Raw genomic sequence first — 16,602 nt, forward strand, 5'->3', positions numbered from 1 at the left:
CCCAGAATGCACTGCGCCAACTGTGACGGTTTACTTCCTCCATTCAGGATTTGCGCAAAGGATGCTGGGTAAATCCGCTCTCTGGGATAAACCAGCTTTTCACATGTGAATGAGGAATTTTTCGATCCGGGTTTTTGCAGAGCCGGAGCGAGAAAATGCGAGGTAGAAAAACGTCATGTGAACGGCCCTATTGATCCGGATGTGGCAGGTTCTACTGTACTACTAAGAAAGCTAACATGATTGAGCCATAGTTGCCACCGATCTTCTTATTAGGGCCACAGATGTTTGTATTTCGGACAAATAAAAATACAGTATGCTCTTAATATCTTGAAAACCTTGATATGACGAAGTTATTTTTCCCCTTGATTTTGAGCATTTATCTAATGTTATTTCTCATTCTTGTGTCGAAGAGTTTTTGATCAAAACCTTGTTATGTCAAATATTTTTCAAAGTCAAATACAGTAGAAGACCATTATAACGCACACCTTGGGACCAGAGTTTTTGCGTTATACAGGTTTTGGTGTTATATTGGTCATTTCACAAATTTTTAAACTAATATTCAAAATATATCTATATATTAGCCCTTCGGAATGAGTTTTATCTGTAGTGAGTATTAAAGCACTAATTATACAATGAGTCATTCACAAATAAATATGTTTCTTTATTACAAGAAAGTGAAATATCCTGCACTTCTGTTAGTTTCATGGTTTTCATAACAGCTGCATTTTCAAGAACCATCTGGTATTTTCATTTTACTGTGAATGCTAATTTTCGTTTAAAAGCTTTGAATTATGATGGAAAGATGAAAAACTGATTCAAAATTTAATTTTCCTAACAATTTTTATGTTTGCAAGGCAAAACAGGGGGATTTTTTAAACTTCAAAACTTATTGTTTACTTCTGAAAAGTTGTGTGGTTTATAGAGAATTGCGTTTTACAGGTCGGCGTTATAAAGGTAGTCTACTGTATATTTTTTTCGGAAAAACTGCAGTTTATTGTCTTGAAGCATCTCGAGGAATGTTTCCAAAAATTTCTCACTCCCTTCATTATTTCTCTCAGGGGTTAGGAATGATTCGGAGAAACTTATATACTCTCACTTTCATTCTATAGCTCGGGAGTGTCAGAAAATTTAAATCCTAAGAAGTCCAAAAAACCTACCTAAAACTTTTCGCTCCCTTCTCACGCCATTTTGTTGGACCTTTTGACCCTATATCCGCCTTCGTAAAAAAGGGAGATGAACGAAAAAATCTTTTAAAGACAGGGAATGGTGCAATTCCTAGTCCAACTTCATTTCCTTCGGGGAGCTCGAAATCAACTTTCATTACATGTTTCCACTTATTTTTAACTATGGTGACTTTTTTAGAATGTTATTATATTATGATTATGACCTTGTTATCTCAATGTCTCGAAATTTTTTTATTGTCCCTTCGATTCGTGATATCGAGAGTATAGTATAATTTTGAAAAATTAAAAGTTTCATAATTGGAAAGTAGGGGAAGGTTTTACAACATTTTTTATTCAAGAAAAATAAAAGAATATAGAAGAGTATCCTAGGAGAGAGAGGAAGGATGTCGTCGATCCAAATTCATTCCTTTATACACCAAAGCTAGCCTACAACTGCCTTTTGGAACTTCAATTTCGAAAACTTTTCCAATGAAAGCCCTCGAACCTGATCATTGGAAATCGCCTAAAATTGCAGTTTTGAAACTTAATTTCAAAAATTTTCCTTAACAGCGTCCCGAAATGCACCTTTTCCTCAAACGTCACAAACGGAGTATAGAATTTTATCCCTTCAATATCGAGAAATTTTTGCGGCATACCTCTCCCTTATCAGTTAATTTTATCCCATCGCGAGAAGCACGTAAACTCTCAATCTCCCCCCCCCCCCCAAAGCTTTGCAACTGTATTTAAATCGTGATTTAAATACTTTTAAAGCTTAAATTTTGTGTTTATTTACATAATTTTACAAAAAAAAAAAAAACCCGCAGTTATTTATTAAAAATTAAGCAAAATTAAAATTATTTCAGAGCGTTATATTTGCCAGGTTTTTTCCTCGCAATTCTCAAGCGAAGGAAAAAAAACGCTTTCCAGGCAGCTATTTAGGACAGTCGATCTGTTTACAGCAGGTGGAGAAGAAACACGCCCACAAGTGGGGTGCTGACCGTTTCCCCGAAAAGGCCATAAATCACTTGCGTAGAGGCGAATCTCGTACCTTCGTAAAGGGGGATGGAAATTTTTAGTTTGTGAATTGGAATAGGCGCACCATTTATTTGATTACTGTTGTTCTTAAAGCTATCGAAAATATTTTAACATCTTTAGAAAGCTGAGCTATGCTTCTATTTTTTTAAAAAATCCGAATACTCCTCCTGGTTCGTCAAAAATTCACCTTTTCTAAGTTCAACTTCAAGTTTGTATAAAAAATTTTTGAATTATTTTAATGAAAAACCACGAAAATAGAAGCACTCTATAGTCGTCACAGATTAGGTCAAAAAAAGAAAAGTTTGAAAATCTCAATTTCCCGATGAGCTATCGTAAGAATGAGAAGACATTCTGCCCCGTAGGTTAACATAGGGATTCGAAAACCGGGAATCTGTCTGATGCGGCCTCTTAATGTTAAACTATGAGAGAAGTTTTTAATCCCCCTGTTGGGAATTTAAGTGCATATTTTGCTTGAAATTGAAATAGTTTTTCAGTAATGGGGGGGGGGGGATGCCAATTTTATTTTAATTCTGTTAAAAGTTGACAATACTTGAAAAAAGAAAAGATAAAAAATTTCAAATTTATTTTTCTCTAAGATCTGAAAAGATAATGCTACCCAAAATACTACTCAGGAATAAGGAGTTTGTTTATTATTGAGATTACCTATTAATGGCCGCCTGCCTTGGTTAGAGAAGTTTGACTAAAGGTCCGGGTTAGAATCCCGGCTCGGGCAAGGGACGTACTTTCTCTCTCCTGTCCTTTCTTTGAGTGAATGTGTTGTTGTGTTGTGAATGGTTGCCTACCCTATAAATGGGTCCTTATGGCATGTGTGTACTGTAGAAGTTGGACTTCACACCAAATTACGGTACAGTTGAAAAAGTGAAGCAGCACACCCCAAAATGCCAGCCTAGCTGGCACACGACAACAACAAATCAATGGCCGTCAAAATGTACAATTTCAAACATTTTAACCTAAAAAAAAAAAAAGTATTCAGCGCATTATAAAATCCACGCAAACCTTAGTTTTTCCAAAAAAGATATTTTGTTGTTCTCGGTTCCATTGATCAAGCAAAGAGAAAAATGAGAGACTTCACCAAAGATGGAGAGAATAGCGGTAGTATCCCAGCTGTAGAGGACCTCCTCCAGCGGGATTAGGGGCCAAGCTCTAGAGCTCTGGGAGTGAAAGCTGGGAGGTGAGAGCTGTTGGTTGTTTGGGCAGTGGTTTTAAAAAATAGGTTAATGAACATGCAGCTGTATATTAGCCTTCAACCTTTTTTAAAAAAATTCAAAATATTGTCGGAAAAATCCTAGCAATGCTTACAAAAATATATGGACCTCAAAAATAGGTTTCAAATAGAATTGAAGTTAAGAAAAAGAAAAAAAAACATCTACATATATTTTTTAATATTATTTTTGTAAATAACCTTAATCCAAAGCGGGGTAACTATTAATTTTTACTTGAAATACCAGCTCAGTCAATTCCAGCCGAGGACTGCAGTTTCGTGGTTATTAGCACTCATCAGCCCGTGGTCAGTGCTAATTCTATATTAGTATTAGCTACCAGTTTGTTTGGCATTCTCGGCTTCCTTAAGAGGTTTTCCAATTCCAGCTCAGCTACTTCCTAAGCTGGGCTGATGAGTGCTAATAACATGAAACTCCAGTCCTCAGCTGGAATTGATTGAACTGGTGGTGTATTTCAAGTATTAATGCCTTAGCCCTTACTACTTAATAAAACCTACTTACAACTTCACTGTTGTTGGATGAGAATTGGGGACAGGTAAAGGAATGCGGGAATGCATCATATCTGATTTTATGTTATACAAATTGTATTTATAAATGTCCTTGTGGCCGGCTACTGGAGCACTTACCCTATCTGTTTCAGCATCATAAAATTCACTGCTTCAATGCTATTAAAAAAAAAATTGTATAGCAGTGTTTGGATATACAAAACCTAGTTCGGAATTGAACAAGGAATTCAATTTAATTTTTGGGGTGGCAAACTGCGTGACTTAAAAGTCTTTTAAGACTATTAATATCTGTTTCAGTGTCATAAGTTGCACTACTTTAATGTTAAAAAAGATAATTTAAAGTGTGTACCAGTGCTTGGATATGCAAAGCCTAGTTGGAATTTGACTAGAAACTCACTTTAATTTTGAGCACTTTACAATTATTCTTGTTTTACTAATATATTATTTATTATTATTATTATTCAATGGGAGGGGGCGACACTTAACAATATTGCCTAGGGCGACAGAACTACTACAGCCCGTTCTGTATATTAGTATGTAATACACAAATAAGAGAGGGGTCGGTTTAACCTGCCAGTACAGTTTTCCCTCACTTCACTCCAAAATTGCAAACACAGAAATGAAAATAATGATTAAAAAGCACCAGAGCTTGGATTTTTCATTTTTTAAACCAGATATTATTCACTTTGATTTCCCCTTGTGGCTAGTTGTTAAAAGTTTCCTTTCTGACCCATCACATTTCAAATGTCCTGAAAAAATGACTTTTGTACTTCTAGTTCTTCCTTAGTGAGATATATATATTTTCTTTTCCTTTTAGTCTTTAGAAATAATACTTACATAAACTAAAGACTCAATAATGTCTGAAAACTTGTAAAAATGAAATATTAGAAATTACTAAAGCAAAGGGTTTGTATTATGTAATGAAAATATATTGATGCAGTGATATATATATATATATATATTTTTTTTTGAATCTAAATTTCTACAAAACTTAAAGTCAGGGGCAGAGAGAGGGTTGCAGGCAACCCCCTAGATTTGTCAGTTTTAACACAATTTGGATACAGTATTTTATATACATGAAAAAACTGTTAAGACCAAAAAAACCCCAAGAATGTATTCTGGTTGCTCTAGTGCTCATAATTAATCTACACAAAAGAGAAGATAGGTTTCATAAATACGTTTTAATGCAATGGAAATACATTAATGAATCTTTCTTACAAATAAATCGCAACAGTATTCACTAATATACAACAGATAATGATCTTTTTATTATGTTTGCAATCAAATAACAAATGTACTGTACACCAATATATTTTCATTTTTACCATGTCAACAATAAATGCTAACAGAATGAAGCACAAAATTTAATGAAAATTTGTACATAATAAAGTTATGAGATTGGTTTTAATAGGCACTCCAAATTTTAAATTTTGCCTACAATGGAAGAAAAAAAGTTCAGTGTTCCATTAGAGTGCCTAAAAACTGTCAGTAACTTTTATTAAAAAGAGAAATTTATTTTAATGCTTAGGAAGACGGAAGAAACAGCACTAACACAAAATGTCAAAACATTTTGTTCAAAATTCATTTGCTATATAAAATTCATATAACAAAATTTAAAATTGTTTACATAGGATTCATCATTCCTCAAAAATGGATATCACAAAAATGTATAAAAATTCAACATTTTAGATTAAAAAATGTTTTTCAAAACATGTCAAGGGAAAAAAGAAAATACACAATCAAGTTTTCTTACATGTGCATGAAATCTTTCCATTCTACAATTTAAAAAAAAAAAAAATCATTTCAGACATGTTTTACATAACAAATTCTTCTTGAATTTACTTGTACCATTTTTAGCTTTAGGTGAAATTTTAACTGCTATAAAGTTTACTTATTTTTGTTGTATTTTAATTTATGATTCCTGTTCGCCATAATAAATATTTTGTTTTTGAATGGTAATAGTGAATTACTTCTCCAATAATGTTTCGTGAAAACTAGACAGTTGAATCTCTACAAGCGACAGTATCCTATCAGTTCATGGACCTATGTTGCTTGTTCTTTCTTTCTTAGTGAGAGTTTTTAAGAAAAATTTTTTAAATTTGCAGCTGTTTTATGCTGAAGGTACTAGAAAAGTTGAAAATTAAAACAAGTTGGCCATATATCCTGACACTAGACTAGATGTCATAAAATAATCCTAGTTTTTGACAACAAAACAAGCTTATTTTTCAATACTGAAAGTCATCCTTTTGATTTTTCACAGACCAACATAAATTTTATACACTGCTGTACTCTAATAGTGATCTACCACATCACTTTTAGAAACTACTTTACCAATCTTTGGAGGAATGTCACAATTTACACACATTAAACATAAAATATAAAATGTATATATATATATATATATATATATATATATATAACAAAGCTTGCTGCTTCAGATAATGATGCAAGTGGAAGAACATTAATTGTACTCAAATCTCATTTGCTTACTTGAAGTGCATAGCTATTTCAAAATGTAGGAATTCTTAAAGCAATCAACAATAATGTAGAAATCAACACAACTTTCATTTTGCAACATTTTATTTTAAAATCAAAAACCATTAATTTGATCTCATGCTCATTATGATGTTAAAAAGGGGTATTGTTTTGCAATTCATGTATTATGTAATGAAAATCAAATGTTTAACACAGTGAAGACTATTTTCATAAAAATATCACAAATAATTTAAAAAACTGTGGAGATAAAGAACTGTGGTAATTTAAAGAATTAAAAAACCTGTGGTAAAAAAGAAAGATAAAATCAAACTGAAAAAGTGACTGGATTCAAATGTAACATCCACATAAGACATTAAAGGGTGTAACTAGGAAAGAAAATTTTATAGTTATAGATTAATTAATCAAGACATCACAAGAGGAAATGGTAAACAAAATTTCTTGCAACAAATATATATGGCATCAAAAACTGACTTAAAATGACCATTCAACAAATTAAACAGCATGGACCACAAGACCTGAAAGAAAGTCTGGCCTAAAGACCAGGTGACATTTAACGTAGTAACTGCTGTATTGAAGCTTCTGCAACAGAGACTTTGATTCCTTACAGTCCTTTTTAGAGAAAAACTATAAACTCAATAATACAGAAAATAGACCAAGTAGAGCATTGAAATAGTTTTCTCTGGTTAGAATTCATAAGTAAAAAATACTTTGCTATTTATACAGAAAATCATAATGAAATAATTAAACACTAGGGATCAAGTTTTGAGCAGTAAAGGAGCCTCACAGAGGTAAGAAAATATTTAAAAACATACATGACATAAATTGCAACACTGAAAATTGTGCAATAAGGTAAACAAGCACCAGAACTGGAAATTAAATGTAAATGTAAACACTGGGGGAGGGGGGCAGTAATAGGAAAAGACATAAAAATAATGCCATAAGCACACATTAAGTTATAAAATATTCTATAATCAAGCTGTACAAAAAATATAAAAATTTAAGTACAACATTAACACAATGTGCATGTTTCTTTAAAAACAGATTTAACTACATTTGGGTTCAAGGTAGTTTTCTAGACACATATCTCAACATAGTTCTTTCTGTACTTACAGTAAATATCAGTTCTTTTTGAAAAGGTAAAATCAACATATTGCAAAGAATAAATTTAAAGTCACAATTGAAAAAGCATCATGGATGCCAAATCAAGCATGTATAAATATGTAGTTAAAATTTTGAGAACATAAAAACAAAGAACAACAAAATCATATCATTGCACTTAAAAGGACCAAAATTGTATCCAGCAATTAGGATCATAAGCAAAGTCTTCATGCATGTAAAGCTAAAAACCACAATTTTTAAAGAGTATAAAATGCAGTCCAAGCAAAATGCTTGCAATTTTTAATACAGAAAGATCCTTCAATGATCAACAGTTTCTTACAAAATCATGATCAATGTCCTCTTCATATAATTTACTATACTGTCTGTTCCAAACACTGCACATCACCATTTGAAAATTCAATATCATCATTATCATGCACTTCCCGGGGAACAGGAGTATTATTACAGCTGCGATTCCACTTTTCTTTGTGCTGTTCACGACCAAATCCTTCATCATAATTTCCTCTTGAAATGAAAAGTTGTTTAAAGTGAGGAGTGCAATATAAATTTCTTCCACTCTTTGTATAGTTTTCTAACCTAAAATTGAGAAGAAAAACAAAAGTTTATTAAAGAGTTATGAATTTCCTCACTTATATAGCATAAATTAAGAATATATGCCTGAATCAATGTATGTCTGAATTCACCATAAACATTTTGAAATAAGCTAATATGTTTACCTTAGCATGCAACAACAATGTGCACATCGGAAACAATTTTTGTGGATTCTCATTCCACTGGTTTCCATCTTTTCCATTGGATATACTTTCTTTCCACAAATGCTGCACATTTCTGTAGAATTTACTGTCTGTTCTTGCTATATATGAAAATAAATATCAAAATTAAATTTCATATTAAAAACAAATCACAAAATAAAAAAAACTAATTCATAAAAAAGTAGGGGCTTTCTTACCGAAATCTACACTAAACACTCTAACAAAATATGAATATTAAATAATCAATTCAGGCTTCAAAATAAAACTTCTGTCTTTGGTCTTTGGCTGTTGTAACATGTTTCTCAATCAGAGCATTTTGCACATATTTTTACTAAGATTTGATTGAAAATTAGCATAAATGATTGCTTATTAATAATAAAATAGTTATTTGTTATATAAAGAATGTCAAAAGTGTTGATGAAAGAAATTTTTATCAGAATTCTGATTTTTAAAATCCTAACAGTATACGCAACATAATTTCCTATCATTCTGCTTTAGGCATGTATGCTACATTTGAAGAACATTAAGCAATTGACAAACTTCTATAAATAGGCATAAAAATGTTGATTGCTTTTCTTGTTGCCAGGGCAATTTTTAATTTCACTTTATTTTACAAACATTTAAATTTACAATTAACTTTTAAAATATGGTGATGACTTTATTAAACTATTGACAGTTCTTGCTTCAATATGCTTGAAATATACATGGTTAGCATAAAAGAACTCCCCGGCTTTAAAAATTTTTATTTCATAAACTATCACACTTACCATTTTTTATGATACATAAAAATAAAGATAAACTGTCCAAGTTTTTTTTAACAGACGTAACTACATAACGTACCACTTTGCTGCATCACTGATGTTCCACAATGCTGAATTGGCCGTGCAGGTGATGATGATTCACCCTTTATGTGTTGAGCAGCCAGGTCCCTAAACCCAAGTGATTTTTTTTTGTGGAATTTCGTTAAAGACTTTATACACCACTATTGCCTCAACATTGCAAGAACCCAAAAATCACATATGTGTAGCATTACGAAAAATTGACAGTGAAACACTAAAAAATGTATGTTAGATGTGTGTCACATTATGAAAGGTGCACACATAGAACATTTATGAGTGAAAAGAAACTTGGACAGTTGATCTTCATTTTTATGTATCATTTATAGGGCTAAGTGTAATAGTTTATGAAAAATAAATTTTTAAAACTGAGATATTCTTTTATGCTAACCCTGTAAATTATAAATACCAATGAGTGGTATTCAAGATGCTTTCCATTATGATTACACACATTATAGTTCTCTATTTAATTAAATAAATCCATTTTAGTCAATACAATAAACAAAACTGTCGGCAAAAACCAATTCTTGGCAAAAAATTAGGAGAAGACGTTTTTTTTTTTTTCAAAAATTTTATTTTTTTTTGCCAGGTGTACAAAAATTATACAAATCAAACATCAGTATCTTAAATTGCTACTAACAGTTTATTTCATTAACACAAAATATTTTCCTGAAATAGAAAATTTAAAAAGGCCAAAAAATGTGTAAGAGTTGATTATGAAACACTATATATGTTTCAAAAATTCAGCACATCAATGCAAACCTCACATTTCAGTACAATTCATTATTTCTCCACAACATATAAAGATTATCCTCAGGATTCGAGCATGTAAATTATAACAGCACATAATACGAACAAAAAAATAAAGCTTTTTTTCTTTTTGTTTTTAAAAGAAGAATTAACTTTTTAAAATCATAAACAGAAAAAAATATTATTATTTGTACATATGCATTTTTGTGTACTTTTATTACTTCACTGAAAAAGCTAAAATTGATTGAAAATTTTTCTTTTTGGAAAGTAAGTCCATCTGAGAAAGTTTTAAAAGAATGAATTAATACAGCTCTACTCCAACACATTTTGGCACAATTAAAGAAAACGTTTTGTCGAAATTAGCTCTTTTGAATGCTTGCTACAGATGCATCGGAATTATACTTGAAGCATGTGTCAGAATAAGTCCTAATGAAGGAACTTGAACAAAAAGAATCAACAGTTTATCTTGATGGATTACATCATGGCAGATGGCATGGAAGAGGAATGCATTTGCCTGCTTCAGAGTAAACCTTGATATATAAGCAAGGCAGCATTCATCAATAAACAGCAAGAGTTCAGTCAATAGATGGATGACTGAGCAACACTTATGCTCCATGGATCGCTTTCAGTAGCACTTCATTCAGATTTACAGAAATTCTTGGCATTTACTAAAAAGAAATACCAAATTAATAGAGTTTAACTATAACTTTTTAAAATTAGTTCATGCCATGCAAATCTTCTGCCATCATCCTTTTTTCTTTTGATATTCCATGCAGTTAGCAGACATGCTCTCAACGATATGCACATATCCTTAGCCACATTTATTCAAATTGAGAAGAAGGCTAGATATCAGAAAACAGCTCCAGTAAAGAAGCAAAAGCTGAATACAATGAAAGCTGAGAAAACAAAGTAAACTTTGTACTTTGCTTTTCAATCTCATCTCCTAATTCCCAAAATGGATTTTTAGTTCATAATTTCTGACATAAGCAAATAAATGTAATGTTACTGAGAACATTAAGTTAGTTATTTTGCTTTTGTTTTGGAAGAAAGGGATTTTAAAAGCAAATCAAACATGCAGCAAAATACTTGCAAGAAATTAAGCAGTAAACATTCCCATGAAACGCCCCGGTATAGCTTCAAAATGATCTTGAGAATGAAGTAAGTTACAAATTATGCCCAATATCAACTCCACAACTAAGAAGAACTTGATGAATTTCAAACAAGAGAATCTGAAGATTAGACTGCTCTAAACAAGCTGCAAATGATTTTTTTTCTCACTGGAAAGATCAGTTTATGAAAACATGCTAAAGAGTTTAGTAAGAAAATAGCATAACATTTCTATTTCACTCCAGTTCTTATAAAAATGAAGATACTTAAAAGTGGAAAGAAGTTGATATTAAATGTTAAACACATACTCGTGCCTAATAGAAAGCTAAAAGGTAAGGCGAAATTAAACAAAATGTTGCAAAATTAATTAAAAACCTACAGTGGAACCCCAATTGTACATATTCCATCAGACTAGTGATAAATATTGCACCAAGCAGGAAAACGTAAAATCGGGAGCCGAAATAAAAATTTCGGCATACCGCTTAAATTTGATATTTTCCTAAAGAAAGAAAATTAGTCCAGTTGCATTCCGACAACAACAACAACTTCATTCATAGCTAAGCAAACAGCTAAGAAACAAATTTATACAGTAAAAAAGTTTATGTAAATCTTGTACAGGAAACTTTACTTCATTTGTTATAAGAAAAACATATTAAGTGGATTTTCTGAAAAAGTGGTGTAAAATCTGGAATATTTCAACAGAAAATGTCTTTAGAAGCGGGATGCGTATGAAAAGGACACTGTAAAATTGAGCTTCCACTGTATGTACAATCAGATTACTAATTGGCCTATGCTTTCACTTCATATTATTTTATCTATCTTTTCAAAATTTTACTAAGTGTCTCTAACATTAAACATTTTTTAATTTTAAATTATTATACAGAGGATTTAGGAGCCTTCGGCTCCAGGCGTTCCAGAAGCAGTCATATGTTCATGTATAAAAATAACTTTTTCCAAAAAACTGATTGCATGATTAAACTAGCATGATATTATTTGAAGTTTAATAATTTATGTAATTTTAAAATTATGATGAACCGTACATGTTATTATGAACTTTATAACTGATAAAAATTGGAAGCTTCATTTTTAATTCTGTGGTATGGCATTTATAAATAACGTAAAACGTGTATCAAGTTTTTTTTTTAAAGGTATATAAAAGTATTTGAAAATATTTTTGCTATTGAGTTATATTTTCATGAATGAATTTTGAGTATTTAATTTTATTGCAATGTTTTAAGGATTGATCAGAAAATGTTCACAAGAAAATCTTCGAAACAATTTTTTTAATGACTTGGTGTAGAAAATATTTTGGAAAAATGTGCCTGGTAACCAGGGACCTGTTTATGCACAAAACTCATGATTGCTAAAATAGATATTTTTCATAATTATCTTTTAAAGCATAAATTCACCTCCTTGATTGTAAATCCTTTTTTATTGCTTGTTTATATAATTAGTCAGTGGATCATGAATTAATCATAAGTCACTACACGGGGAGTTCATTAAGAGCGGGGTTGTTCATGAGGCAAACCACCATTGGAATTTTTAGAGCATACCTCATTTTGAGGGCATTGTGACATTTTAGGAAGTGCACCATCCCTGCCTGGCATATATACAAATTGCCTCATAAAGACTGGCAGTAATAATAAAACCACGGGTTCTGGGAGGTTTGACAGAAAATGAGCTTGTTCTCCCTTTGTTGCACCTGTGGTTATTCCTCCGCCAGGGGAATTTCAGGATGCACTAATAGATCCTGTTCTTATTGAACTACATTCATCGTTTCCCTAAATATTATAGATTTTTTTTCAAACTTAAATTGTCATTTTTTTGAAATTGGTGTCAGAAGCATTTAAAAAAGGCATATATTTTTGCTGAGCAGTGTAATTTCAATGTGTTTTATAATATGTTTTCAAAAAAACTTCTCCTTTAAAAATTTTGTTTTTTAATGCTATTGGTTAAAAATTTGTTTATTGTGACATTATTTCCTCAACAAACACTAAAGGGAATAGGTTAATAAAGAACCTATCAAATAAAAGTTTTTCATGATAAAGCACAGTAAAACCAATGTATGATGTGTAACAGGTGGCTCTAAATTACATAGTCTCAGAGCAAATAGTAAGACATCGAATCCCAGGAATAACAGTAAAATATTCAACTATTGTTTTGAGGTGACAATATCTAAGTCTTAAAATAATAAAACATTCAACACAGATGTATTTAGGCTTGTAAGTTTGAACTGATCATTGCTCCAGTGATTTATATATTCTTTTAAAATCATAAATTTTATTCGAGAATTGATTCAAATAACAACAAGAGCATCTATTTTAAACATAAAATGAAATATTTCAAGAGAGATTTTTATACTCTAAAGGTGAAATACTTACAATAAATCTATTCACTTTTGGCTTTGGTTTTTCAATGGGCTTTAAAGTATCTTCTTTAATAGCTTCAAACTTTGCCCTTAGAGTTTTTGTAGTATCAACTTGAGGAAGGAAGTCTTCTTCTTCTTCTTCTTCGTTTCTTCTGTTTTCCCTTAATTCAGTATCCCAATTTTCAAATTTAGCTCTTAAACTTTTAGCTTTATCTGCCTCTACAACAATATCATCATCCACTCTGTAACTTGATCGGATAATGCTTGGATCTCTTTCAGGTTCAGGAGATGAATCATGACTTTCATCTACTTTGGTATATTCACGAGGCGGGGTAATTCGTTTCAATGGCTTTGGTCCCGATGGAACGGAAGGAGCTTCTTTTTCCAGCTGTTTGAATTTATCTAGCATTCTACGTGCAGTATCTGTTGAGGGTATATCATCTACTACATCAACAGACCGAACAACATTAGGATCATGTGGTGGTTGTCTTTCAGGACTATCTTCTTTAACTGGTTCCCTAGGAGGTGTAATTTGAAAACGCTTCCTTTCTTTTGGAGAGTCAGAATAATTCTCAAAAAATTTAAACCGCTGTGTAACATCTGTGGTATCAACATGAATTTCTTCTTTTTCAGTAGGTTCACTACATTTTATAACATCAACATCTTTATTTGGAGAATGAAAGCTCAAATGACGTTCACTAACAGGAGATTTATTAGGAGATCTTATCGTAACAGGGGCTGTTTTTACAGTAGCGTCAATTTGTTTAAATAGCTTCTTAGCATCATTTGCAATACCTGAAAAAGTAAAAGCTAGTCAATTGTATGAAAATATGTAAACAATATAATATCTATAAACCAACAAACTGAAATAAACACATGGGGAGCCTTACATTCTGAGTACATTTCTGCCAAAAAAAAATTAAATAGCAAACAACTGATTTTTTTTTTCATTAAAGACTGATTACAGATTGGAAAAACCAACAAAAAATATAGAGTTAGTTTTATATAAGTGTTTTTAAATGAGAAATTTGAGCAAAAAATAAAACCTGATGTTACAGTTCACATCAAACTCTGTACTCATTTTAGCTCAATATCTTTGAAAATCTTTTCTAGTGTAAGTTACTATATTACTTACTGTGTTCTGAACAAAAAGTTTTATAGCAGTCACAAAATTTTAAAAACAAATGCAACTTGATTGAAATTCAGGTTTTACACCAAAAATCCTTCAATATTTCTCAGTTAAATAGATGTAAAATTTTGTAAACAATGACATAGAGTTTAGATTCTAGTTCAAACCATAACTAGCAATATGAAAAGCATTATTTGAAAGAAACAGGTTAATAGGTAAAAAACTTTTCAAGTTATGAGATTTGATGTAAATGAAAATATTGAAAAAATGGTGTTTTTTTTTCTTTTAGAAAACTTATATTAAGATTTCTCATGTTAATATTAATATTTTAGACAGTTTTTGAGGCCATGTTAGTAGCTTATACACGTTTTGACTTGTTTTGACACGTTTCACTTGTCAATATGTTTACATATATGTTCTTTTTTCTTGGTCTTGGGGTCTTTTAACTTAAACTTCTGGTTCTTATGATATCACTTAGGGGTACAGTAGAAACTCATTTATCCGATCAAATTTGAGACCAAAAGCAATCCAGATAGTCAGAAATCCGGGTAGAATAGGTAATAAGCAATACAAATTTTAAAATAAGTTAACTTACCCTTCATTATAAGGAAAAAACGTTTTTTGTAAAAAAAAATATATAGAATTGGTTAAAACTTACAAGAAATTAAAATATAAAAAGATAATATTTCACATCATTTCTCAATAAATGATCGTATTGGTCCACTATCTTCAGATTCAAACACATGCGAGGTTTGAATGAAGTACGGCCAGGCAAACACTTTATCTTTAAGAGATCAAAATAAAAAGCAAATGTTTGCTGCACTTATAATTACGTTCTTGCTACACATAATTTTAAATTATGAATGCGAACATAAATTTTTCGAAAAGGTTACAAAGTAGATGTTTACAATCTGGCGATCCGAAAAATGAGGTTCTACTATATTTAATTGGCTATTACTTTGTTTATAATTAATGTCGAAAAAAAGTTCTAAAAATCTATTCTTTTAAAAGATATAATAATAAAAAATATATTTTTTAAAATTCAAACAGACAGTTTAGGGCAGCCAGACACTTAAGTTGTAAGGATTTAAGAAATAAAATTACAAAAAAAAAAAAGCATTTTCAGTGTTTTTTTTTCTTTAAATAATTTTGAGCATGTAAAATTCCAATGTAAGGCAAAACATCATAAACATTTATTTTAAACTATAAAAATCAAATAATAGTCACAACCCTTTAAATAATCATCTGTCACTGAATTGGTTTATTACCTTTGTATATATCTGGAATAAACATAAGTTTCCAACCTCCACTAGGGAAAAAAGTAAGGTAAGTGGGATCTCCCACTCTGACCAAAAGAGTTCCAAAAAGTGTTTAAGCATTCAGTAAAATCCTTTATATTAACTATTTATTCAAAAAGAACATGAAAAATAGACAAATTCTAGATGAGAAAATTTACGATTTTTTTATGGTACATCTGTCTGCTAAAGGTGATTAGTGGAACAGCTTGCAGAGGAATTTTTATTTAGTGGGATTTTAGAAAAAGTTGCAGGAATCGCACAAGTCCACATCCTAGCCCAAACCTTGCCACCTCCTACTATGTGTCCACCACGTCAAAAATTGTTGATTTTGAGTTATATACATGTCCTGGACTATTTTTATTAGTTTTTTGAAATACAAGACAGTAGAGATGAGGCGGGCTCAGCCCGGGCCCGACTGTACGAGCCCGAAGCAGGCTCTTGAACCGAAAATAGGTTTCGGGCTTGGGCGGGCACAAGCACAGATATTCAATCACCAATCTCCATGCAAATTCAAAGCAAATAAATATTTTCCTACTGTGAGAAAATGAAAGAAACATTTAAATCAGTTCAATCAATGTCAAATTTCCCCCTCCCCCCCAAAAAAAGAAATTAATTAATTAACGCTTATAGCGTTTTTTTTTTGCAATTACTATTGCAATATGTCATACAGAAATGCATTTGAAGCGGAGCATTTTGAGAAAATTTTTTCATTAACAGAGAGATTCAAGAAAGATTCCTTCGGGCTCGGATTTTGGTCCGAGACAATATCACTCGGGCTCGGGCTCTAAAAAATGAGCCCAAA

General features: G+C 31.3%; 1 protein-coding gene across 5 annotated transcripts in view; it reads right to left on the minus strand.

Moving 5' to 3' along the window:
* Positions 1-9,699: 9,699 nt before the first annotated feature.
* The window catches only part of LOC129219338 (F-actin-monooxygenase MICAL3-like), a 178,598-nt gene continuing 171,695 nt past the window's right edge, over positions 9,700-16,602 (minus strand). For all 5 annotated transcript variants that reach the window (XM_054853702.1, XM_054853701.1, XM_054853700.1 and 2 more), the window contains 2 exons: positions 13,387-14,168; positions 9,700-10,566 (listed from right to left, as the gene is read on the minus strand). In XM_054853702.1, coding sequence (XP_054709677.1) covers positions 10,564-10,566; positions 13,387-14,168 — 785 coding nt within the window. In that variant the 3' untranslated portion in view covers positions 9,700-10,563. The remainder of the gene's footprint in view (positions 10,567-13,386; positions 14,169-16,602) is intronic.

Source organism: Uloborus diversus, chromosome 3, assembly GCF_026930045.1.
Source record: "Uloborus diversus isolate 005 chromosome 3, Udiv.v.3.1, whole genome shotgun sequence".
NCBI classification, from domain to species: domain Eukaryota; kingdom Metazoa; phylum Arthropoda; class Arachnida; order Araneae; family Uloboridae; genus Uloborus; species Uloborus diversus.